Source organism: Schistocerca gregaria, chromosome 3, assembly GCF_023897955.1.
Source record: "Schistocerca gregaria isolate iqSchGreg1 chromosome 3, iqSchGreg1.2, whole genome shotgun sequence".
NCBI classification, from domain to species: domain Eukaryota; kingdom Metazoa; phylum Arthropoda; class Insecta; order Orthoptera; family Acrididae; genus Schistocerca; species Schistocerca gregaria.
Genome location: NC_064922.1, coordinates 775,854,129 through 775,878,912, shown reverse-complemented (window position 1 = coordinate 775,878,912; position 24,784 = coordinate 775,854,129). Strand labels below are relative to the sequence as shown.

Genomic DNA, 24,784 nt, shown 5'->3' with positions numbered 1-24,784 from the left:
TCATGCGTATCATATCACACTGACACAGGCATTAACGCCAAAAGATATGCAAATGCATGTGCATTTTTGGGAATGGACCTTGGAAATGATGAGGTGACAATGATTTTTTTTAGATACGTTATGTTCAACGATGAAGCCACACTAAAAAAAAAATGGTGAATTAAATCGTCTTGATTGTCATTACTGGTCCCCTGTTAATCCACACTGGCACAGACACATTGGCAATCAACGCAAGTGGTCGTTAATGGTCTGGTGTGGAATTTTAAACGGTTACTTGATAGGACCGTACGTTTTTGACCGAAATGTTACTGGGGAATCTTATTTACAACTTCTGCACAATGATTTGTTGGAGCTAATGGAAGATGTTGATTTAGAAACTAGGTAATGAATGTGGTTCCAACAGGACGGAGCAGCTCTCCATTATGCTAAAAATGTGTGGAACATTTTAAATTTATGGTACCCTGGTCGGTGAATAGGACGCAGTGGACCAATTCAGTGGCCTCCACATTCACCAGACCTAACATCTGATTTTTTCTTGTGGAGGTTATTTAAAAAATATTGTTTATGAAAGACAGCCCACAACCAGAAAGGATATGGAGCAACACATTTGAAGAGCGTGTGCAGCCATACCATGGGATGTGATGCACAAAAATGTGGACAGCTTTCCCAGACAAGTGACTTAATGCATCGAAGCAAATGGGGATAATTTTGAACAATTTCTTCGTGGCTGATTTCATTAATTAAGCACCTCAAATTGTGAGAGGCAAGGGGACTCACGCTAATGAAGCACCCCAACATGTGAGAGGCAAGGGGACTCACACTAATGGAGCACCCCATGGGAGCATCATTCTACTACATCCATGTCGTCGTTCCTGGGTACAGTACAGTACATATTGTACAAAAATAGCTTAATTTGGTGTAACGAAAGAATTGGTGCCAATTTTTTATTGATTTGATGCATCTTTCTTGGATAATTCTAAATAAATTCCTCTTTCATGTTAGTCACTCTCCATTCACATTATGATACTCATTTATAAAACAACTTTGTAAGAAGAAAGAGATAATAAAGACATTCTTTTTCCACTTCCCTTGCTAATACAGTTTTCAATGGTATTTGTTTTAGAAGAATCAGTCGACTATTTAGACTATGCTATGCTTTTTCTGTAAGTTAGAGCAGTGCAGAAATGGACAAGAAGTTCACTAACAGTTTACTTTGTGTAAGGCAAACCCATAGTGGAAAGCTATCCTTTAGCATTAACAAACTGAGGATAAATTTGAAACTGAATTGAAGGATTTTTGTAGAAATCAGTGATAGTCTTTAGTGCTAAGTACAAATAGTTTCCATTGGGTAGGTTTGAATTTCATGGTGTCCATTAGAAACATAATGGTAAAAATAATAAATGCCTGTTCATAGTTATGTCACAGACTGACATGTCTCTTGATGTTTAATTAAATGCTGATTATAAAACATTGGAAAGCAGGTTTAGCATAGAAAATAAGATTTTTTCAGAATTTCACTATCTATATGTAAGTGTCATTACTAGTGGAACTCAAGCAGAAAAATAAGTGAGAACATGTCCAATGGCCAAAATACTAACTTCTAATATAACTAGTAAAGTGATGCCAACATGATTCTATTGTAGGACCAATATTCTTACTTCACTGTGTACGGTGTCTGTTAAAGTGACACATAATGATTTTCAACTGTTTCCAGTAAAAAAATTCCTCATTCAGACCAAGGAGCAAAATTGATACGTTTGAGATTGTAATATTTTGCATTTGTATTTTCACACAAGGAGCTATATACTGACCAAACAGAGAACCAGGTGGTGCGAGCACCTCATATACTGGTTGTTGCTGTGCAGTATCAACAGCTATGGACTGCATTAATATCTTACTGAATTAATTGGTTTGGGTTTATTAATGGTTCATGAATTAGTTGGAACTCAGAGCAATAAGGAAGCTGCAAAAAATTTTCTCTGTCTGAATATTTAGAGGAATATAAAAGAAGCACTGAAGAATAAACACAATTTTATTTCAATAAAAAAAATAAAGTTTATCATAGATCTGGTTCTGGACGGAGATTTTTAGAATAGGAACTGAGTTGTTGGAACAGCTATGAAGAAAAAACTTCTGGCCATTAAGACAGTAAGAGGTATGTGGAGACAAAAAATAATTCAGAAACTGAGAGGAGCTATAATTCATACATTTGTAGTACATTTAGTAATAATATCAGTATTTAAAGATCTGGAGGATAGAAAGCTAGGAAGTTAGCAAATCAACCTGATGGAATAGTTGTTAGTGTTTTACATTGTCAGCACCTGCAAGTAGGAGAGGCAATTTACCTGCTAGAAATTGTTTTGTAAATGAGAATTTTGATGAAACTTCCTGGCAGATTAAAACTGTGTGCCTGACCGAGACTCGAACTTGGGACCTTTGCCTTTCACGGGCAAGTGATCTACCATCTGAGCTACCAAAGCACAACTTACGCCTGGTCCTCACAGCTTTACTTCTGCCAGTATCTCCACTGCAGAGTGAAAATCTCATTCTGAGAATTTCGATGTTCATCAATTAAAAGAACACTAATCTACAGGTCTAGGAATTGATACTCACACAGATGCTATTGCAAAATAGAATGGAATGTAAGTGACCTTCAGTATCTGGATGGTTAATAAATGCCTTGTTATAATAAAAAGTGATCACCCACCCAGATAGCGGTGCATGTTAATGCGGTGCATCCGGGACTTGGAGGTGCACCGGCCATGTATTGAACACACCTGATGGATTAATGACGTGGATTGGCATTCTAGTCAGCCTGGATGTAGTTTTTAAGCAGTTTCTTAAATCCCATTAGGTGAATACTGGGCTTGGGCTGATACCCAGGTCCTGCCTCAGTTACGTTGTTTATAAATAGTTAGAAAACTTCGCTCAAACACTATACATAAGCAGTTGGGGCACACACGTTCCATCACAAAGGTGAACAGGGTGGTGACAGGAAGGGCATCCCACTACCTGTTACACTGAACATGCCAAATCTGTTCCTAACCGTACAGACAATCAGGACTTTTCCTAGTCACAATATGTTTTTGCACTGAAACTTAATGCTGATTACTTTAAGTCTAATCTTCACTATTACTATGACAAAAACATGAAAGATTGTTTTCTTTGTGTATAATGTAACAGATATCAGTTCCAAATTTATTCATTTATACAAGGAACGGTAACTCCAGGTAGGAATATCAACAATATAGAAAAAGAAAGATGGCCTTAATCTTTGTGTAAGCATCTTTTCGTTGTGCCTGTCTGCAACATAACGTGTCTTCTTTACCATAAGTAGCACTCTTATCTTTTCCTACATTGTTCATTTATAGGCAGACTTCTAATAATCTTTAACAGCTGCTTCCACCAGAAAACAGTTTAAGTGTAACACAAATAATACACCAAAAAAGGAGTCAAAATACATCCAAGGAAAAGGAAATTCTGTGAAGTGATTTGGACAAGCAGAGAAGAAGACTGACTTTATATTACAAGGAATACTGATCTGTCTTTAGAAAAGTGATTAAAAATTTAAAAAAGTAACACTGTATAATGTCTGAATTAATAATTCAGACAATAAAAATACATCTAATGGGTAATAGTTAAAAGAGAAATGTAGAAATAACTTAACTATCGTGAGGACTTTGCTACTAAGGGAAACAGCAAAACAATAAATAATAGCAGTCAGCTAGCTGATATATTTAATAATGACCCAGTGGTAGTAGCTCAGAAGAGTAGCTTGGAAGTTTTAAGTGATAAAGCAATAGAATACATGTAAGAAGTTGTGCCACATATCTACAGTCAAATCAGAATTATTCCTTACTCTACCAAAAAAATTAAGAATGTAATTGCCTCTGTCAAAACCACTGACACTCATGGGGGTGGTAGTATCTCAAGTAAAGCACTGGAATCCTAGTCTTCACATATACGTAATGAATTCAGTTTCATATGCAACACATCACTATTACAGGGCACATTTCCAGTCTGACTGAAACATGCTATTGTCATACCCCTTCACAAGAAAGGTAGTCAGACAGATACATACCTGCCATCTCTCCCGATTTAGGTGGGAGAGACCCACCTTTCTGCAGACTATTCCGTTGTTGCTCCTGATTTTTACTAATCATTGTTAGACCCAAGATATCTCATTTAATCAATATTATGTATCAAAGTTTGTAGAAATCGGCAAGTGACGCCACAGGGAAAGACTCAAGTCAGTTTTTTTGTGTTTACACAAAAGTAAGCTGTAGCTTTTGTATCATTTATATCTCCTGTTTCTCCTGATTTTTAAAGCTGAACCTCCTGTTTTTTGTTTTTTTTGTTTTTGAAGGTTAGAAGGTACTCAGATACTAATATTTAGCAGTTTCACTAATTACCTCCCTCGCAATGGTACTGGAAAAAGTTTGAGCATGCAAGAATCATAAGACACTCCTCTCAAAATAAGATAATTAGTAAGTTTCAAATTGGATTTCAAAAGGGCCTCCCCCCCTGATCATGCCATTTTTCCAATTCATAAATTAGATTATATGAAATTTAAATTACAAAATATTGCAGCTGGTAGTTTCTGTGACTTTTCAAAAGAGATTTGATTGTGCAGTTCATAGCACACACTTAGAGAAGCTCAAATGTTATGGTATTACAGATTTTGCTTAAGAAACCCAAGGAATGTACACAATGAATCAGTATCTTCACAATGGAGAATAACCACTACATACGTATCACAGGGATTGATACTGGGCTCTTGTTGTACAGTGTATGAATGCATTTCTATTGTATATCTAAGAAGCAGTAATAGTTTTCTCTGCTGATGATGTCGGCATTATAACCGTGCCTAATAGAGAAACTTAAATAATTAAAAAGGTAAATAATTTTTTTTAAATTAATAATTGGTCTCTGAAAATGCATGGGCTGCCATTGAACTTACATAAAACACAATATATGGAACCCAGTACCATTGCACTCCTTATTGCAGCATTACAAATAATGCATGGGGGTAAACCAGTAAATACAGACCTAAAATATCTAACACTGCAACTTTTGTGTTGCAGATAATATCAGATATTGTAGATGAAAGTCCCAAAAAAGTTGATGTACCTTTTGTTTTATTTGCTAATATCTTATTGCATGATATTCTGGAATATCTAGTCAATTATCAAGAAAGTGTTTGATGCACAGAAGTGTTTAATAAGGATAATATGTGGTGTCCATCCTAGAACCTCTTGCAGACATTTCTTTAAAAGTTGGGCTTACTGACAACAGCATCACAGTACATTTACTCCATTATGGAGTTTGCTGCTAACAATCAGTCACAATTTGAAAAGAAGAGCATTCTTCTACTTCTCCTTCTTCTTCTTCTTCCACTTCTTCTTCTTCCATTGGCACTACATCCCAGGATGGGACTTGCCATCCTTGATGATTTTCCGCCATTCCTCTCTGGACTTCACTGTAGAGTTCCAGTTACAGCAACCAACTCGGGCAGTGTCCATCCCAACCTCATCACTCCATCCCAACCTCAGTCATCCTCTTGCTCTTCCTCCTCCAGGTTCAATGCAGCAGTCTTTCCTTGCAGGATCTGTCTCAGCCCATCTCAATTACACAACTTTATGAACTTGACTAGATCATCCTCCTTGTTGCAGTCATACAGCTCATTATTCCTTCGCCTTCTCCAACTCCCATTTTCACACACAGGTCCAGACATTCTCCTCAATATACTTCTTTCAAGTGATCTCAGTCTACAGTCACCCTGTTTTATAATCACCCATGTTTCTTTACCATACTTAAGTACCAAGTGTATCAGAATTTTATAGAGTTGGTACTTAGTCTTCCATAATAGAAGCTTGGATATGAATGGTTGCAGCATTCCAAAATAACATTGATTAAAAACACTTAAGTGGGCCACAATTTCAGTATAAGTGCTGCCATTTGCTTCTGTCTTTGTGCCCAGATAAGTGAAACATTCCGCTCGCTCAAAAGTCATTCCATCAGGGGTTATTGCAGGCTGTAAGGGTTATTTTGTACCATCGTACATATACTTGGTCTTTCCTTCATTAATTTTCAAGCCCATCTTCTCTGCCCTCAGTTTTAGAGTTGAGAAGGCATTTTGTAGGTCCCTAAATGTTCTACTCATTCAGTCCAAATCATCTGCATATCGTTCCAGCAGTTGTACAGACTTATAGTAGATAGTAACTCTTGTTTGGATACCTGATTCACGCACCACTTTTTCAAGTACCAAAGTGAGGAATAGGCAGAAAAGCCCATCCCCTTATCTTAGTCTAGTTTGTGTGGGAAACTGGGGTGATGGCCTAGGTTGCACTTCCACAGTATACTTGGGGTGCCTTAGGATGACCTCAGTGAAATGCACCAACTTCTCAGGCACCTGAAATTCTTGCTTTACCTCATAAAGTTTAGGCCGATTTATTGCGTCATATGCAGAATTGAAGTCAATGAAAAGATGATGCACACCAACATTAAATGCGTTGTTCTTTTTACTATTTCCTGGAGAGTAAATATCTGGTTCACCCAACTGACAACAAGAACATTAAAAATACAACACTAGAAGGAGAAACGACTTACATTGTTCATAACTAATGTAAACAACAAAATTGTCAGCATTGGTCATAAGATGTTTGAAAGCATTTATTGTTGTTGTTGTTGTTGTTGTGGTCTTCAGTCCTGAGACTGGTATGATGCAGTTCTCCATGCTACTCTATCCTGTGCAAGCTTCTTCACCTCCCAGTACCTACTGCAACCTACATCCTTCTGAATGTGCTTAGTGCATTCGTCTCTTGGTCCCCCTCTACGATTTTTACCCTCCACACTGCCCTCCAATACTAAATTGGTGATCCCTTGATGCCTCAGAACATGTCCTACCAACCAATCCCTTCTTCTAGTCAAGTTGTGCCACAAACTTCTCATCTCCCCAATCCTATTCAACACTTCTTCATTAGTTATGTGTTCTACCCATCTAATCTTCAGCATTCTTCTGTAGCACCACATTTCAAAAGCTTCTATTCTCTTTTTGTCCAAAATATTTATCGTGCATGTTTCACTTCCATACATGGCTACACTCCCTACAAATACTTTCAGAAACGACTTCCTGACACTTAAATCTATACTCAATGTTAACAAATTTCTCTTCTTCAGAAATGTTTTCCTTGCCATTGCCAGTCTACATTTTATATCCTCTCTACTTCAACCATCATCAGTTATTTTGCTCCCCAAATAGCAAAACTCCTTTACTACTTTAAGTGTCTCATTTCCTAATCTAATTTATTCAGTATTACCCGACTTAGTTCGACTGCATTCCATTATCCTCATTTTCCTTTTGTTGATGTTCATCTTATAACCTCCTTTCAAGTCACTGTCCATTCTGCTGCTCTTCCAAGTCCTTTGCTGTCTCTGACAGAATTACAATGCCATCGGTGAACCTCAAAGTTTTTATTTCTTCTCCATGGATTTTAATACCTACTCCGAATTTTTCTTTTGTTTCCTTCACTGCTTGCTCAATATACAGATTGAATAACATCGAGGAGAGACTACAGCCCTGTCTCACTCCCTTCCCAACCACTGCTTCCCTTTCATGTCCCTCGACTCTTATAACTGCCATCTGGTTTCTGTACAAATTGTAAATAGCCTTTCGCTCCCTGTATTTTACCCCTGCCACCTTTAGAATTTGAAAGAGAGTACTCCAATCAACATTGTCAAAAGCTTTCTCTAAGTTTACAAATGCTACAAACATAGGATTGCCTTTCCTTAATCTATCTTCTAAGATAAGTCATAGGGTCAGTATTGCCTCACGTGTTCCAATATTTCTACGGAATCCAAACTGATCTTCCCCGAGGTCGGCTTCTACTAGTTTTTCCATTCGTCTGTAAAGAATTCGCGTTAGTGTTTTGCAGCCGTGACTTATTAAACTGATAGTTTGGTAATTTGCACATCTGTCAACACCTGCTTTCTTTGGAGTTGGAATTATTATTTTCTTCTTGAATTCTGAGGGTATTTCGCCTGTTTCATACATCTTGCTCACCAGATTGTAGAGTTTTGACAGGACTGGCTCTCCCAAGGCTGTCAGTAGTTCTAATGGAATGTTGTCTACTCTCGGGGCTTTGTTTCGACTCAGGTCTTTCAGTGCTCTGTCGAACTCTTCACGCAGTACCATATCTCCCATTTCATCTTCATCTACATCCTCTTTCATTTCCAAAATATTGTCCTCAAGTACATCGCCCTTGTATAGACCCTCTATATACTCCTTCCACCTTTCTGCTTTCCCTTCTTTGCTTAGGACTGGGTTTCCATCTGAGCTTTTGATATTCATATAAGTGGTTCTCTTTTTTCCAAAGGTCTCTTTAACTGTCCTGTGGGTAGTATCTATCTGACCCCAAGTGAGATAAGCCTTTACATCTTTGCATTTGTCCTCTAGCCATCCCTGCTTAGCCGTTTTGCACTTCCTGTCGGTCTCATTTTGGAGACGTCTGTATTCCTTTTTGCCTGATTCATTTACTGCATTTTTTATATTTACTCCTTTCATCAATTAAATTCAATATTTCTTCTGTTACCCAAGGATTTCTAGCAGCCTTCGTTTTTTTACCTACTTGATCCTCTGCTGCCTTCACTACTTAATCCCTCAAAGCTACCCATTTATCTCCCACCGTATTTCTTTCCCCCATTCCTGTCAATTGTTCCTTATGCTCTCCCTGAAACACTGTACAACCTCTGGTTCTTTCAGTTTATCCAGGTCCCATCTCCTTAAATTCCCACCTTTTTGCAGGTTCTTCAGTTTTAATCTACAGTTCATAACCAATAGATTGTGGTCAGAGTCAACAAGTGCCCTTGGAAATGTCTTGCAATTTAAAACCTGGTTCCTAAATCTCTGTCTTACCATTATATAATCTATCTGAAACCTGTCAGTATCTCCAGGCTTCTTCCATGTATACAGTCTTCTTTTATGATTCTTGAACCAAGTGTTAGTTATGATTCAGTCGTGCTCTGTGCAAAATTCTACCAGGTGTCTTCCTCTTTCATTTCTTAGCCCCAATCCATATTCACCTACTACGTTTCCTTCTCTCCCTTTTCCTACTGACGAATTCCAGTCGCCCATGACTATTAAATTTTCGTCTCCCTTCACTACCTGAATAATTTCTTTTATTTCATCATACATTTCATCAATTTCTTCGTCATCTGCAGAGCTAGTTGGCATATAAACTTGTACTACTGTGGTAGGCATGGGCTTTGTATCTATCTTGGCCACAATAATGCGTTCACTATTCTGTTTGTAGTAGCTTACCTGCATTCCTATTTTCCGTTTCATTATTAAACCTACTCCTGCATTACCTCTATTTGATTTTGTTTTTATAACCCTGTAGTCACCTGACCAGAAGTCTTGTTCCTCCTGCCACCGAACTTCACTAATTCCCACTATATCTAACTTTAACCTATCCATTTCCCTTTTTTAATTTTCTAACTTACCTGCCCGATTAAGGGATCTGACATTCCACACTCCAATCCGTAGAACACCAGTTTTCTTTCTCCTGATAACGACGTCCTCCTGAGTAGTCCCCGCCCGGAGATCCGAATGGGCGACTATTTTACCTCCGGAATATTTTACCTAAAAGGAAGCCATCATCATTTAACCATACAGTAAAGCTGCATGCCCTTGGGAAAAATTACGGCTGTAGTTTCCCCTTGCTTTCAGCCGTTCGCAGTTCCAGCACAGCAAGGCCGTTTTGGTTAATGTTACAGGGCCAGATCAGTCAATCATCCAGACTGTTTTCCCTGCAACTACTGAAAAGGCTGCTGCCCCTCTTCAGGAACCACACATTTGTCTGGCCTCTCAACAGATACCCCTCCGTTGTGGTTGCACCTACGGTACGGTTATCTGTATCACTGAGGCACGCAAGCCTCCCTACCAACGGCAAGGTCCATGGTTCATGGGCGCGAAGCATTTATTACAGCAAATCAATTTCACTCACTGTGTGACTATCTTCAGTGCAAATATTAAAGTCTTGAAGACTCATCTAATAAGAGCACATGTTACAATTTCAGCATGTAATAAAGAGCATGTATTATAGCATAGCAGCTAATGGACAATTTGTTCAAAATTTACTTCTTACCTGTTATATTCTTGTATATTGATACCATTTTGAAGACGTAATATTTGCACTTGTTACACTAGTCTTCAAGACTAATATTTGCACTTGAGATATCACACAGTGACTGAAATTTATTTTCTTTACTGAATGATTCTAAACATCCTACGGTCTATGCTGTTAGTTTTGTTGTTTACAATACTAATATTGCAGTCACCGAGCACATGGTTCCCAGTGGAATCCAACTATCCATGACTCATTTGTATTGTGGCAAAGAAAGGAGTGAGATATTTAGCCATAAAAATCTGTCCTCTGTCATGACATAAAGACTCCAATCGATCATATAATTAATTCCAAACACAAAATGAAACTGTATCTACCTGACAAGCTGCTCTATTCTGAGAAACTGTACTGTAATTGTTAAGCTTACTTCATAGTGAGAGGTTGCAATTATGATGACAGAACATGCAAATAGTTACCTGACTTACGGTGCCTCCTTTCAGTGGGAAATCCAGGATTGAATAATTATAATGATATGAAAAGGATATATCACTGCTCACCACATGGTGGTATGTTGAGTTACAGACAGGCACAACAAAAAGATTTCACGATATGGTGAAGAGCAATCTATCCTTTTCATAATATGCCTACTTTCACTCTGTTACCTTATATAGTATTGTATCTTGGAGCATTTCTGTGCCCAGTAAACTTTAATAATTTTTTTAAAAAATTTGAAGCTATTGTGTTATTTACCAATTACAGGAGGCATAAAGGTTCTGATGAATCAAAGCAAAAACTTGACAGAAATACTTCCTAATGCTTACAATGTTAGAACAATTGTAAACTTCCTCATAAAATTATATAGTATAGTAATACTATAGGCAGATATCATTTCTGTGTTGCCTTCAGGTACAGACTTGGGTATAATTTCTGGGCATGCATATTGATAAAAACTAACAATTGAAACCAAATACTCCCATTGTCAGAAAAGTTCTGTGGCAGTTTTTTTTAATTTATTTATTATTATTATTAGAAAATTGCACTTACCAAGTAATGATCCTATCTCCTTTCATAGTGGTCCCCTTCCCTATTTATACACAGCTGTTGATGTTTCTTGAGGTCTTGGAAGCAAGCAGGAAAAATTTCAATTGTGGTACTTGTAAGCTAATTGATCACAACCCATTGAACATCTGCGATATCTTGATGAAGCTTTCCTTTCAGTTGCCTTTCCAATTGCATAAACAAGAAAAAATAGGGCAGAAATGGGATTGCAATAACAGAATGTCTGGCCAGATACGTAGTAACAGATAAAGCAATATAGGGTCTTGCATTGTCATGCAGCAAGAACCAGTCCTGAGAATGCCACAAATCAGGGCATTGATATCCAATTGCTTGTCGCAAACATTTCAAGACCTTGATGTAAAGAGTTTGGTTTACTGACCTGGAGGGACACACTCATGATGAGCTGATCATTTACTATCAAAGAAGGTGATCGAAATTGTCTTTGTTCTTCATGGTTGTTGTTTGACATTTTTTGAGGCTGGTGATCCAGGTCTGTGCCATTGAGCACTCTGACGCTTTGTGTGAGGTTCATACTTGTAACACCAACTTTCACCACCAGCAATAACCCTTCTCAGGAATGTGGGATCACATCTAGCTCTACCTAGTAGTTCAGCTGACATTCTTTGTCTTTCCTCTTTCTTTCTGTTTGTCTGTTAGTGTGCAAGGGCCAAGTTTTGCATTAAGTTTCTATTTCCCTAAATACACATCTTCATTCAAATTAAGTTGTTCTGATATCACAAGCACAGTTGTGTGACAATCTTCTTGCATTAACTGCCTAACGTGCTCAATGTCTGCATCAGTATGTGCTGTAGACAGGTGACCAGCTCTGGGATTAGCTTACACTGAATCCCTGCCTTTGTGAAATCTTTTGTGACACTAAAAAACATGACTTCTTGAAAGTGCCTCACTTACATGTGCCTGCTTAATCATTATCCACTTTTCAGTAGGGGTTTTCTTAAGAGCAACGCAGAATTTAATGTTCACTCTTTGCACACAACCAGCATCCATTGTCTATCCTAAGTAATGTGCCAAGAATCCAAACAGTGTGTTGGTAGCACAGCTGTGCCACCTAGTCACTTTCCACGGAAACATGGCCAAGATCATCTCAATGCTCAATGACACACAAATAGCAAGTGGCAAAAAAACACAGTTGTTCCTTTTTAATATTACATGCTAAAAAAACCTTGCCCTGGAACTTTTTTGACAAAGGGAGTATGAGAGATTGTACATGTTTTCACATATGATAGTTAATTCTTTGATAACCTAAGTCCCATAAAGTTAGTGTGTTTGTGTATTTCTGTTCTTCAGTATAGTGCAGAATTATATAAATAATGAAAATAATTACATGCTGGAAATAAATCCAAATGAGGAACATCAAGCCAATAAATAGATAAATAAAGGAAAGATGCCAGAAGGCGATAGTGCTTCCTTTCAAATGATTTCAGCTGGAGGTTAAGTAATACAAAAAGAACTTAGAAAATTATGTACTGTCAGTTGTTTCAAAAATGTGAGACAATTGCCTAGGGCTTGTAGATTTTGAGAAAGCTTTGTCTCGATTTCAACAAAACCTGTACTTGCAGCCCTTGAGAAATGAGGCAGTGGTTCAATCTATGTTAGTATAATACAGTATATGTACATCTATATTGCAGCTTACATTAGACTTTAACGGGGTTTTGAGAAATTCAGAGTTCAAAGAGGAGTAGGGCAGTAGAGTCAATAACATTTTGTCTATTCCCAGCAGCCCTAGATGAATTTTTTCAGATCCTTAAACTGGAAAAATATAGAGGTTATGTTTTACTGCAATATATTTGACCTTCCTTGATTTTGCTGACAACATTGTGTGATTTGCTCCTAGTCCAGATAAACTTCAGCACAAATGGAAAAATTAAAGAGAGTAAGATCAAAAGTATATCTGAAATCAAGACTAGAATAAAGTATAATGAAGTCATCAAAAGGAAACTAGTGCAAATTAACAATGAAGTCATAGAACCAGTAGATTAAACTTTCTCTTTAGGGTAGTGGAAAGTGACAACTAGATAGACATTACAAGCAAGTAACAGAAAAATAAATGTTGTGGAGTGTTTTTGGCAGTCTAAATAGGTTTTTAAACACCAAACTTCCATTGTGTTTGAAGTGAATTTGTACAATTATTGAGAGTTACCTATTTTGGTTTAGGCCAGGATACATGAAATTTTAATGACAGAACCATTTACTGACTGAGGATTATGCACCAGAAAAAATGAGTGTTGGTAATTATGAGGAAAAGGGGGGGGGCAGACAAATAAATTGGGGAACTACATCACAGTATCATGAGTGAGGAGCATAGTTTTGACTTTACTTTATTAATTACCCCAGATTATAGAGTCAAACACTTGTGAAAGTTAAAATCTCATGTTGGTTTGAGTTCGGATTATGGTCTAACATACAACTGTAATTTGTCGAAAATGTTGATTGTAGCATACACTCCACTAAAGAACAGAAAAATATCATGTTATATTGTTAGTAATTTGCAGACTGTTTACAGAATTCAGCTTTATTTGCCTTTCAGTCCTATTTAGCCGTCTAATAAGAATTGGAGCATAATATATTTTCTCTACTGTTGGCATGGGAATCATGTAATGCAGTTTCAGGCTAATAACAGTGAAAAATTTAAAAACACGTTTTTTTCTGGTGGCTGGAATTATAAATGTGTCTGAGAAACAAGAAATTTAGTATGTAGGATAGCCAACTGTGTTCTGTAAATTCCATGGTATAATGAAGCCCAGTTGTTACTTAGCTAACTTTTTTTATGCAATTTAGACTTATTATGTGCAAAATAAATAACTATATACTGTTGCTGATCTCCAGGATAAGACACATTCTCCAACGTGTACAATACAGTGTGTCCCAGGAGGAGTGGTCAATATTCAGAAATATAACAGGAAAGATTATTCGAAGAAAAAATGTCTAGAAAACATGGGCTCTAAAATGCATACCTTAGGGCTGTGAGCACTTTTTCATCTTTGCTACTTCAAAACACATTTCTTCTACTGAACAAGTGCTCATAGCTCTTAAGGGTTGCATTTAGCGCGTGTTTACTAGACTTTTTTTTGTTCTGAATGCTCATCGTGTAATATCCCAGAATGTGTACTATTCCTCCTGAATCACCCTCTATAAATAATAGTTTGTTACATTTCACAAATCTGTTAAATTGAATGTACCCTGAGAAAATGTTAAAATATAACAATACATGCAGACGACTGATAATAGGAAAACAATATAGATAAGTGAGGTGCATTAACACATGAACATTTTGTTTAACATAAGGAGCAAGCTCTGGAAATAAAGAGTAATTTGTAAAATATGTTCTATTGTACTCTTGCGGAATGAGAGAGGCATGTGGGAAAGATTTAGGTGGAGCTGCTCAGTGAAGTAAACATTTAGGTGGGAAGAACAGACAGTTTTGGAAAATGTCGATAACTGGGTGAAGTTAGTTTAGTTTTCAGGACATATAAAATCATGTTCAAACATTCAAAATCAAATGATAGCTGTAATCAAAAGTTTATAAATTTCAAGACTTCCGAAGGAATATATTTCTTGCCTATGATAGCCAAGGAGAGGACTTGTGATGAGTCTGCTTTGGCAGCTGTCACCTTCACTTCCAGCATACCCAGAAAAGTTAGAACATTCTCCTGTTCACTAGATAAATATAAAGATAATGCAGTACTGGACACCTCCAGGTTAGATACAATCAATGGAATGAGGAGAGATAAACATTTTATATGTAATGTAAGCATTGAGCAATACTAAGAACTTGAATGTAATACCACAGCTTGTGAGTTTTCATTCTTCTTCAGAGCATACAAGCACAAAGCACACACATACACAAACATCTAGTGTCCTGTCTCTGTGAGCAGAAAGGTAACTTTATTCAGTTCACTTTTGTCTATTATATATGTTTTGTTAAATAGTAATTTGTGGTAGCCCTCACATAAAATAGTACTTCTTTTTCAAGTATACAAATGTACACAGCTATTACAGCGCAGTGGAATTTCCTGTATTTGTTATAACTTCAGGATGGGTGAAAAACAGACATCACCTAACTTGGTGGTATACTTTTTGAACTTAGTGCAGGCAGTTCAAAATATTCTATGCAACAGCCACAGATTAAAAAAAAAAAAAAAAAAATCATACCTTTGTTATAGACCTGTATTGCAGAAGGTTGTTATTTTACTTTATTTCTTTTTGTTCACAATTTGCTAATTTCTTTAATAGAAAAAAACTATTATTTCTGTTTAGTGAATTACACTGCTGAAATAAAAGTGTTTTCATTTTGGAGAAATCTTTTGTGTTGCACATATATATGACAAGTCTGGACTTGAAACTAGACATCCACGGAATTGCAAGAAATAGTCATCATCATATGATCAATAGCAATAAAACAAATGATAAAATGTGCAGAACACAAAATAGGATTGCAGAGTGGAAGTCGGTATATGGTAAAACCTCAATTAATTGCAATATGTGCCTTTACACTGTGTAACTTTCAAGATATTTCCTATCCAGATCTAAAGCTACACTGTATTGGTTACTGCAGGAGTTTCACAGATCTGCAAAGTCCCAGACATGCCCAATGGTTGCTTTGTCAAGTAAGTAGGAATGCCAGAGTAGAAGCAGTGATATGCTATGTTGAAAAGACATCTTGTTAGTTCTTTGAAAAATGTGAATAGGAATTGCCCTGTTGAAACACAGCTCTAGAAATGTGCTGAAGGAAAGATATACTTTCGACTATAAATATGTGTTGCGCTACTTTAGAACAGTTATTGTTCCCTCTGATACCAATTGGCTTACCATTAATTAAGCTTGATTTACGTCTTCAATATTCTTAAGTAGATGATTGTGATCGATTGGCACACTTGAAGTAACACTGTTTGTTTATTGTACATGAACTAAGTCGATACAGCTCAGTGACAAAAGTCCACGCATGAAATAAAATGAAAATGTCCTTCTGTGATGACTGAAGAATACAGTGGAATGACCTTCTGGGGCATTACATAGCCAATGCCCATGAGAACGAAGTGCCAGTCGTCAGTAGAGGCTGGGGGCTGTGGAAGTGATGTCTTCCAGAGCAGTGATTGCTTGGTAGTGACTGGGAGCCTGTGAAGGTGTGAGACAGCACTGTCCACAACGACTGCAGCAGCGAAAGTCATTGTGGTCTGTAGCTTAGTCTCAGAATGTGACCGGCAATCGGTCTGGAGGCCAGAGTTGAACGGGTTGTCAAGGGGCTTAACAACCTAAGTACCTGCACAAAGCTGGGATAATGCAGGGCTGTGCCTGACCTGCAGAAAATGTCTATGGATGTGGTGGCCGAGTATGCAGGAGCTCAGCCCTGCATATACAACACTACACTCTGCAGTCATAAAGTGCAAGCACATGGCCTTGTTCAGACTTTGAAAGTCTGCTGCTTGACATTCTTTGGTAGCAATGCAGAATAGCTATCTTCAGTGCAGTGTTTACCAATCCAAGTAGACAATACTCAACATTCTTTACTTTCGTGCAGCCCTTTTTATATATGCGCAATATATAGAGGATGCTGTTCAGCTGTGTTCTAGAATGTCAGTATATCATTAGAATGAATCTTTCTCTCGGCATAGTATTTTGAAACTTCCTGCCTCATTGTAACTGTGTACTTGGATTGGAACTCCAACAAAGAAACTTACCTTCTATGACAGTGCTCTACCTGGCTGAGCTACCCAGGCATGACTGATGAACTGACTGGCCTAACACTTTCAGGAGAAAGTATGGTAGGAAAGAAAAAATCCTAGCCACAGAATTCTTGTAGAAACAAACAAAGCTATGAGGGTGGGATAGTTCACTCAGAGTTTTTCAGTCAAAAGTAGTATTTGATGGTTGTACAGTTGGAATTCTCCAGATTAGAAAAATCCTTTGTTGTTATATGTGTTTACCATCATTACATTTTGTGTCCATTGATATTTAACATTGATGCAAATTTGTAATTAACTGTTTTAAATCATTCTAACCATGGCAGCTGTACAGGTGGAATTCATGTATGCACTTCTACAAGAACACCTACTTTTTGTCACTACTACTAAATAAATTTCATTGTTACAGTTGTGAAAGTTGAGAAGAAAAGTGAGAAGTCATACGTCATCCAACCGTCATATGATTCTGAGACTGAAGAGGATGTTAGCAATCTACATGATTCTGGCTTCTATACAAAATCTGATGAAGAAGAATATGATGGTTACAGTGAAGAATCATCAGGGAGTGAGGAAATCTCGTATAGAGCGTCCCCTGTTCCAGATGACACAAGTTGTAAGTGTGTCATGTGTATAGTTTTTGTAATTATGGATTGTTTGCTGTCTGTGTATGTATATAATTGTTGAGATTTACTTATCAATGTTATTAAAGTGTCAAAGTTGGTTACTATGTATTTTTCTTGCGTGTTTTTTTTCCTCCCCCATATACTGAGAAGAATGAAAAGAAAACTTCAAATAAAGTAAACAGCTGAGATTGTAGGCTTGTTTGGTACCAGTACAATATACATATCTAATGGAAAAATAAAAGCAAAGCTATGTAGATGAATCACAAAATGAAGTAATCCTGTTGAGGGTGAACTTCTACTCCCATATGACAGAAGAGCCTTAGTGAAAATGAAGATATTAGGATTTTGAGACTAAGGGTAACTGGAAACCCACATGGAAAACGTATGGCTATGAGGCAACAAAAACTGATTACAGCTTTCTATGCATAAGAATAATAATTGCAATCAATGGCTCTGATATACAAGTTTTCTCTGTAATGTAAAATAGTGTGCTACTCAGTCTCAACTTAATGAACAACAGATATTTTTAGCAAGAACTTAGCCACTGCAGCTGTTGGTGCATTTTATTCAGGAACGTACACAGAGATCTGTTAAACTGATGCATAATTAAGAAATTTACATCCAAGCATATTTACTCCCTCTTGAGAGAAAAAATCATGTGTTCGAAAGGATTTGTGGTATATTTTCATTTGAAAGAAAGAAGATCGGGGTACTTGACAGTGTGCACAATTTTTACTGTTCTCTGAACAGAATGCTAGTAATTTAAAACAACTGTATTCATTAGGCTAAATTGGTAGTGTCAAAGATATGTAAGTGTGTTGGTCCAGCAGGAAAGATAAATGTGATTTTCTACTTCAACTTTAATGGAGTGGTTGATCAACATGAAATTCACCCACTTACTGGAGTTTGTTAGGGGCACTTTTAAAATTTGTACTGATTACATGTAATAAACATGCCCTGAATTCTATCTACATGCTTGAAACCTACATCAAAATAATGTCTCTCTCTCTCTCTCTCTCTCTCTCTCTCTCTCTCTCTCTCACTCTCACACACACACACACACACACACACACACACACACACACACACTACTAAAAATGACACTACTGCCCTTTCCTTACAGCCTAAATCTTTTCCGTTGCCTTACTTGGACAGTGTTTTATCTGAGTCTATTCTGGAGAAAGTTAGGTGATTCTAAAGAATATATCTGAGGATGGGTCTCAGCATGTCTCACAAGAAAGACTGAAACATTTGATTATATGCATACAACTTCAAAGAATCGCTTCTGTAAATTCCATGCTGTATAGTTCTTGCCTAAACCATTTTATAAATTAAAAAAAATCATGTTTCAACCTTCCTTCATAATAGAAATATTAATAAAAAAAAGCCAAGCAGTATGACAACTGACTTTGTAACCATAGTTGAGTGGAGTGTGCAGTTCCATATGATGTCTTCCCCTATCTTCTGGACACGTGCTGTACGTTTTATGATCTGGGGGGAAAAAAGCAACTCCCACAACCCAATAACACTATTTTTATGTTAGAATTTTCACATGTTGGCAACTTGAATCTTTCTTTTAGTGTACATTATCCTGGGAATTGCATTTTTCGTTTGTGTTATGTAATTATTTCATTAATAAGCTTTATAATTAGTATCACTTTTTAATGTGAGACATATACAATTTGCTTGTTTATCTGAATTACTTTTCATGAAACATATCTTATTTTCAGTGTTCTACAATGAAGTTCTGGATTCACTTACAAGGGGTTTTGATGACAAACTGCACTGTGATAATCTCATCCTTGAAATAAATTCTTCTCGATACGCATATAATGTCACCATGGATGAAGTTAATTATCATGTGGTGCGAGCTGTGTTGAACTTGTCAACAGAGTCTTCAGCTCAGGCTTATCTTACAGAGCTTCAGATGCATTTGAAGTACTTCATGCCCTTGTTTAAAAATTACTTGCGGAATGAGAGTGCACAGCAAGAATGTCTGAAGGCAATGGAGGTAATTCCCGTTTTATTCATTCTTAGTGTACATGTCATGTATTCTATCATTTTAAAATTAGAAGTATATTTTAAGTGTTACGTAAAATGTTTTCTTTTTCTTTTTAGTACACAGCAGGCTGCAGAAGTGAAGTGCTGGAAGTAATTTTAAAAATTCTGAAATGGCTGTATGATGCCGATGTTCTTGATGAAGACATTATATTACAATGGTATAAGTCACCAGATGAAGCATCCACCGTCTCTGATGTTGTTAGAAAGAAAGTAAGTACAGTTACACAGTGTTCTACACTCTCTCGTACACACTGTTACTCCTCACAGTCACTTAACGTTTCGCTAATTACTAGTGTTGCAAAAGTAGACTATAGAGAAATTTTGTCTCATTTGTATCATGTGCTACAAATCTCAACTTTTTTAATACACTCATTTAGAAAACTGTACTTTAATATTTAAAATGTAGAAAGAGAGACCACAGATGAATATGTTCACCTGTGTGTGAAGCTTTTAGAGTTATATTTATGTTCATAACTTACGATTCTCTAAATAGTTCTTCTTTGTGTTGACTTTATTTTTCTTTGAAAATGAATGACATTTGAAATGCTCAGTGTAGGAGGAGGTCTAGATATTGTTCTGTTTGGAGTGTGTGATCTTAACCATTGTAAAAAATGGAAACTTTCAAATAATATTTTAAATTTAAATATGGAGTTTTGTGTTTTAATTATACAACAGCACCAACAACTGGTGACCCTGGTATGATTTAAACAAGGCACAAATATTATATGATAGTAAAATAGAAGACTGAAAAGCCTCATTGTGGTTTTGTCAGGTCAAAGCACAATTCACTTTCACAGGAATATAAACTGAAGCAACCAAATTCAGTTACTTATTAAAAAGTTAAAGCCCCAGTTTGTCATAAGTGACTGTGATCTCGTGAACAGTGATGATAGCAACAAATATTTGTTAACTAAAGAAAGACTGTGAATGACTTTTAAGGATAGTGAGAAGTCAGATTAAGAGAGAAGTTTGCGAATTAGAAAGTGCTGATATGAGACCTAGTCAGATGCTTCAGGCAATGACAGGTTATGGAGCAACAAATGTTTCAGATAAAATTTTAAAGACACTCTGTCTAGGCAAACTTCCTGGTAGTGAACAAAATATTTCCAAAGAAAATGTGGACAAACTACCACAAATGGCTGACCAGATGACGGAAATGCAAAGCACTCGGGCAATGCAATCAATTTCATTGGAAGTTCCCCTGTGGCGTGTGATTCTTCTATAGCAGTGAAAGATCTTTGGCTAAGGATCAATGAGTACTAAAACAAAGACCAAAAATCCAGATCTAGGAAATGACATTATCACTCATGATGACGTTATCATAGCAGAGACCACAGCAAGCTGAGATACAATAGTCAGGGAAGTAGTGCTATTGTTATTTTCATTATGATTCATATTGCAGAGCTGGGAAGTGTATCTGATCTTGCCAATGGGAAGGTGAGGAAAACTCACATTGGCACACACAGTAGTGGCTGAGTGTTCTGCCACAGTAGTTATACCAGTCCGCCACTATCAGTTCTCTGTGAGAGATAAAACTTTAAGGTTATGTTTCCTGACTTATAGTGGTGCTGATGTTTCCAATATGTCAGTGTGTCCCAAGGAGAAAGTTAAAGAGGCAGACTAAAAACTTTATGCTCCAAATTGATCTGAGATTACAACTTACAGAACAAAGTTATTGAGTCTTTATTTAGTTTTAAAGCACACTTTTGAGTGGCCTTTTATTTTAGCCAACACAACAAAAGGTGTAATTGGTGCAGACTTCCTTCATCTCTTTGGCTTATTAATAGACTTGAAGAGAAAATTACTAGTTGACAGTAATACTCAGTGACGTGGCTGCAGTCCAGTGTACAGTTGATTTTTCTGATTCTGTTAGTTCACACCATGCTAGCTGTAAATACTCTGAATTGCATAAAAAATTTCCTGAACTGTCAAGAACAACTCTTATGCTGGGAGAAATGAAGCATGTTGTTAAACATTGTGCAACAGTAGTGGCCCTCCAGTGTACTCAGAAGCCTGCAGGTCAGATCCAAAAAACTAAATGTGGCTAAATTAGAATTCCCGTTTGTAATGAATCATTATATAGTTTGCCCTTCTAAATCCCAGTGATAGAAAAGCCATATGGTCAGTGGAAAGTTTGTGGAGACTACTGATCTTATTTTGACTGCAACCTATCTGACTGCTATCCAGTTCCTCACATAAACAATGTAAATTCCATCCTTGCTGGCAAGAAACTATTCTCTAAAGTCAGTCTCCTGAAAGCATATTACCAAATTCCACTATCTGAAAAAGGAATAAGGAAAAGATGCTTTGATCACACCCTTTGGACTTTATGAATTCAGTATCATGCCATTTGGCCTCAGGAATGTGCCCAGTACCTCTCGGAGATTTATTAATGAAGTTTTGAGAGATTTAGATTTATGTTTTCCATACCCTACATGACACACTGATAGATTTAACTCTCCAGAAGAACACACTCAGCATTTAGCTGTCCTGTTTGAACAATTGAGCAATTTTGGTTTAAGGACTAATGTTGGAAAATATGTGTTTAGAGCTCCAGAAATTAACTTTTTAGTTCATTTGGTTACTCCAGAATGTACCAAACCAGGCCCAAACCAGTACAAGTGATAACTAATTTCAAATGCCCAGGGACTGTGTCAAATTATATCGTTTCCTTGGAATACTAAATTTATACTGCAGGCATTTTGAATGTTCTGCAGAACATCAAGCTGTCCTGAATGAGTACTTGAAGAAAATCAAGAAAAATGACAAAGTAAGCAGCCAGGGCACAAAAGATACAATAAAGGAGTTCGAGAAGTGCAAAATGGATCTTGAAAATGCAGGCATTTTTACATTCCTGAATGTAAACAATGAACTTGTATCATTTGACAATACTTCATTTTGCATCTGGTGCTGTGCTGCAACGAAAAGAAGGAATGTGGAAAACATCTGGTTTCCCATCCAGGTTTTCTCACCATCCCGTTAGAAATATTCAGCTTATGATAGGGAACTTCTCAGCATGTACGTGGCAGTAGGGTACTTTAAATTCTTTCTTGAAGGGCATTAATTTCCATGTACATTGACATGTATATGCTTTTCAACAACAAAACAATAAGACAATTTCTATGCAGTTCTGTCACCTACAGTTCATATCACAAATTATGACAGATATCAGATTCATTCTGGGAAAAAAAAGTATGTGGCTGACAACCAATCTACGAGGGCTATTCAGAAAGTAGGAAATGTTTCTGTCTGATCCCACTAGGTGCTCACTGATCACGTATATTTTGGTATGTGTGCGCTCAACAGCTCAGTTGGCATGCATCCGTGACAGTGAAAACATCTCTGCGCGTCTGGTTTTTTTGATATTCAAATTTGAAGTGTGCACTGCAATTGAAAATCCCGCCAATTGTGAGGTGTGGTCTGTGATATGGTTTTTGTTGACAAAAAACCTAAAACCCATAGAAATTTATCGTGAACTGTGCAAAGTGTATGGAATCAGCGTAATGAGTGAATGTTCCATCCGAAAATAGTGCATTTGGTTTAAAAATGGCCGAACCAACGTTCATGATGAAGAGAAGAGTGGATGTCCGGGCATTGTGGCTGACAATCTTGTAGCTAAAGTTGATGAAACGATTCGTGAAACCCGTCACTTGACAATAGTGGAGCTTTCACTTTCTCTTCCACAAGTTTCACGGACATTGTTGTTTGAAATTGTCACTCAAAAGCTAGGCTACCACAAATTTTGTGCACGATGAGTGCCCAAAATGCTTACAGAGCACCATAAAGAACAGTGAATGGGGGCAATGTTGACATTTCTGGAGGCCTACCACAAACATGGCAATTCATTACTGGATCGAACCGTAACCGGTGATGAGAATTGGGTGAAACACGTCAATTACGAGACAAAAGTACAGAAATTACAGTCCATGCAGTGGGGGCACGCAAACCTTGTCAGTAAGGAAGTTAATGGTGACAGTGTTTTGGGATAGGCAAGCTGTACTTCTTATTGATTTTCTCAAATGTGGAACAACCATAAATTCTGCCTGGTACTGTCAAACTTTGCACAGCCTTAGAAGAGCAGTTCAAAACAAACGCCAAGGAAAGCTGACGTTCAAAATTTTGTTTTTGCATGACAGTGTCCGACCTCACACGGCAAACTGTACTTAAGAACTCCTTAAATCATTCAAATGGGAAATTTGCCCTCATCCGCGCTGCAGCCCCGTATCTTCCACCAAGGGACTTCCACTTGTTTCCCAAGTAAAAGAACTGGCATGCAACGCAGTGCTTTGATGACAACGCAGAACTCCAGGCGGGTGTGACTCACTGGCTGAAGTCTCAGGCAGCAGAATTCTGCAACGAAAGTGTTTCAAAGCTTATCCACCACTGTGATAAGTGTCTCAATGTGTTTGGTGACTATGTGGAAAAGTAATATGTCAGTCGCTCTTTCAGATGTATGTAATAAATTGCATTTATTGTTCATAGCTTCTTCTTTTTTTTTTAAATGCCAAAACATTCCCTACTTTCTGATATTCCTTGTAGATGCGAAGTATTAGTACGAAGATAGCAGATATTCGTGTGGGTGATGAAGAACTCAAGAAAGTTTGATCTAGTCCTCATACATCAGTGAAGTTTAGACAGCATGAAACCCCAATAAGATTCTTTTGGGGCAAAGTATTGACAAGTAGCGCTCGTCCTTATTTTCCTACATTTTCATACATTTATTTGGTCAAACATCAAACAAGATATCCAATAAAGAGCAAAATAATGCATAACAAGCACAAATGGACAATTTAAGGTGGTTCAGATCGATCTGATTGGGGTGATGCTCCCCTCAGATGAATTCGTATACTATTTAACGTGCATTGATCTGTTCAGTAACTAGACAGGAGTTATTCCATTACATCATGTTTGAGCAGAAACAGTGACACAAGCATTCTATAACTCCTGGATCACTAGATTTGTGGCGCCTAACCAAATAGGGACTGACCAAGGAGCAAAGTTCCAGTAAGTGCTGGTCTGTGCATTAGCATAGATTTGTGGTACTACGTACACACAAACTAAACCATATCATCCACAATCAAATAGGAAAAATAGAGAGATTCCATAGAACACTGAAGACAGCCATCAGGGTGTGTGGTAAAAATAAATGGTGTGACTTAATTCCTACTATTCTCCTAGAACTTTGTTGCTGTGTGAGAGAAGAAAGTAAGTCAAC

General features: G+C 37.2%; 1 protein-coding gene across 1 annotated transcript in view; it reads left to right on the top strand.

Moving 5' to 3' along the window:
• LOC126354153 (translation initiation factor eIF-2B subunit epsilon) overlaps window positions 1–24,784 on the top strand; it is a 65,223-nt gene that overhangs the window by 29,705 nt on the left and 10,734 nt on the right. Inside the window, exons 8-10 of the mRNA XM_050003567.1 lie at window positions 17,295–17,498; window positions 19,239–19,519; window positions 19,627–19,779. Coding sequence (XP_049859524.1) covers window positions 17,295–17,498; window positions 19,239–19,519; window positions 19,627–19,779 — 638 coding nt within the window. The remainder of the gene's footprint in view (window positions 1–17,294; window positions 17,499–19,238; window positions 19,520–19,626; window positions 19,780–24,784) is intronic.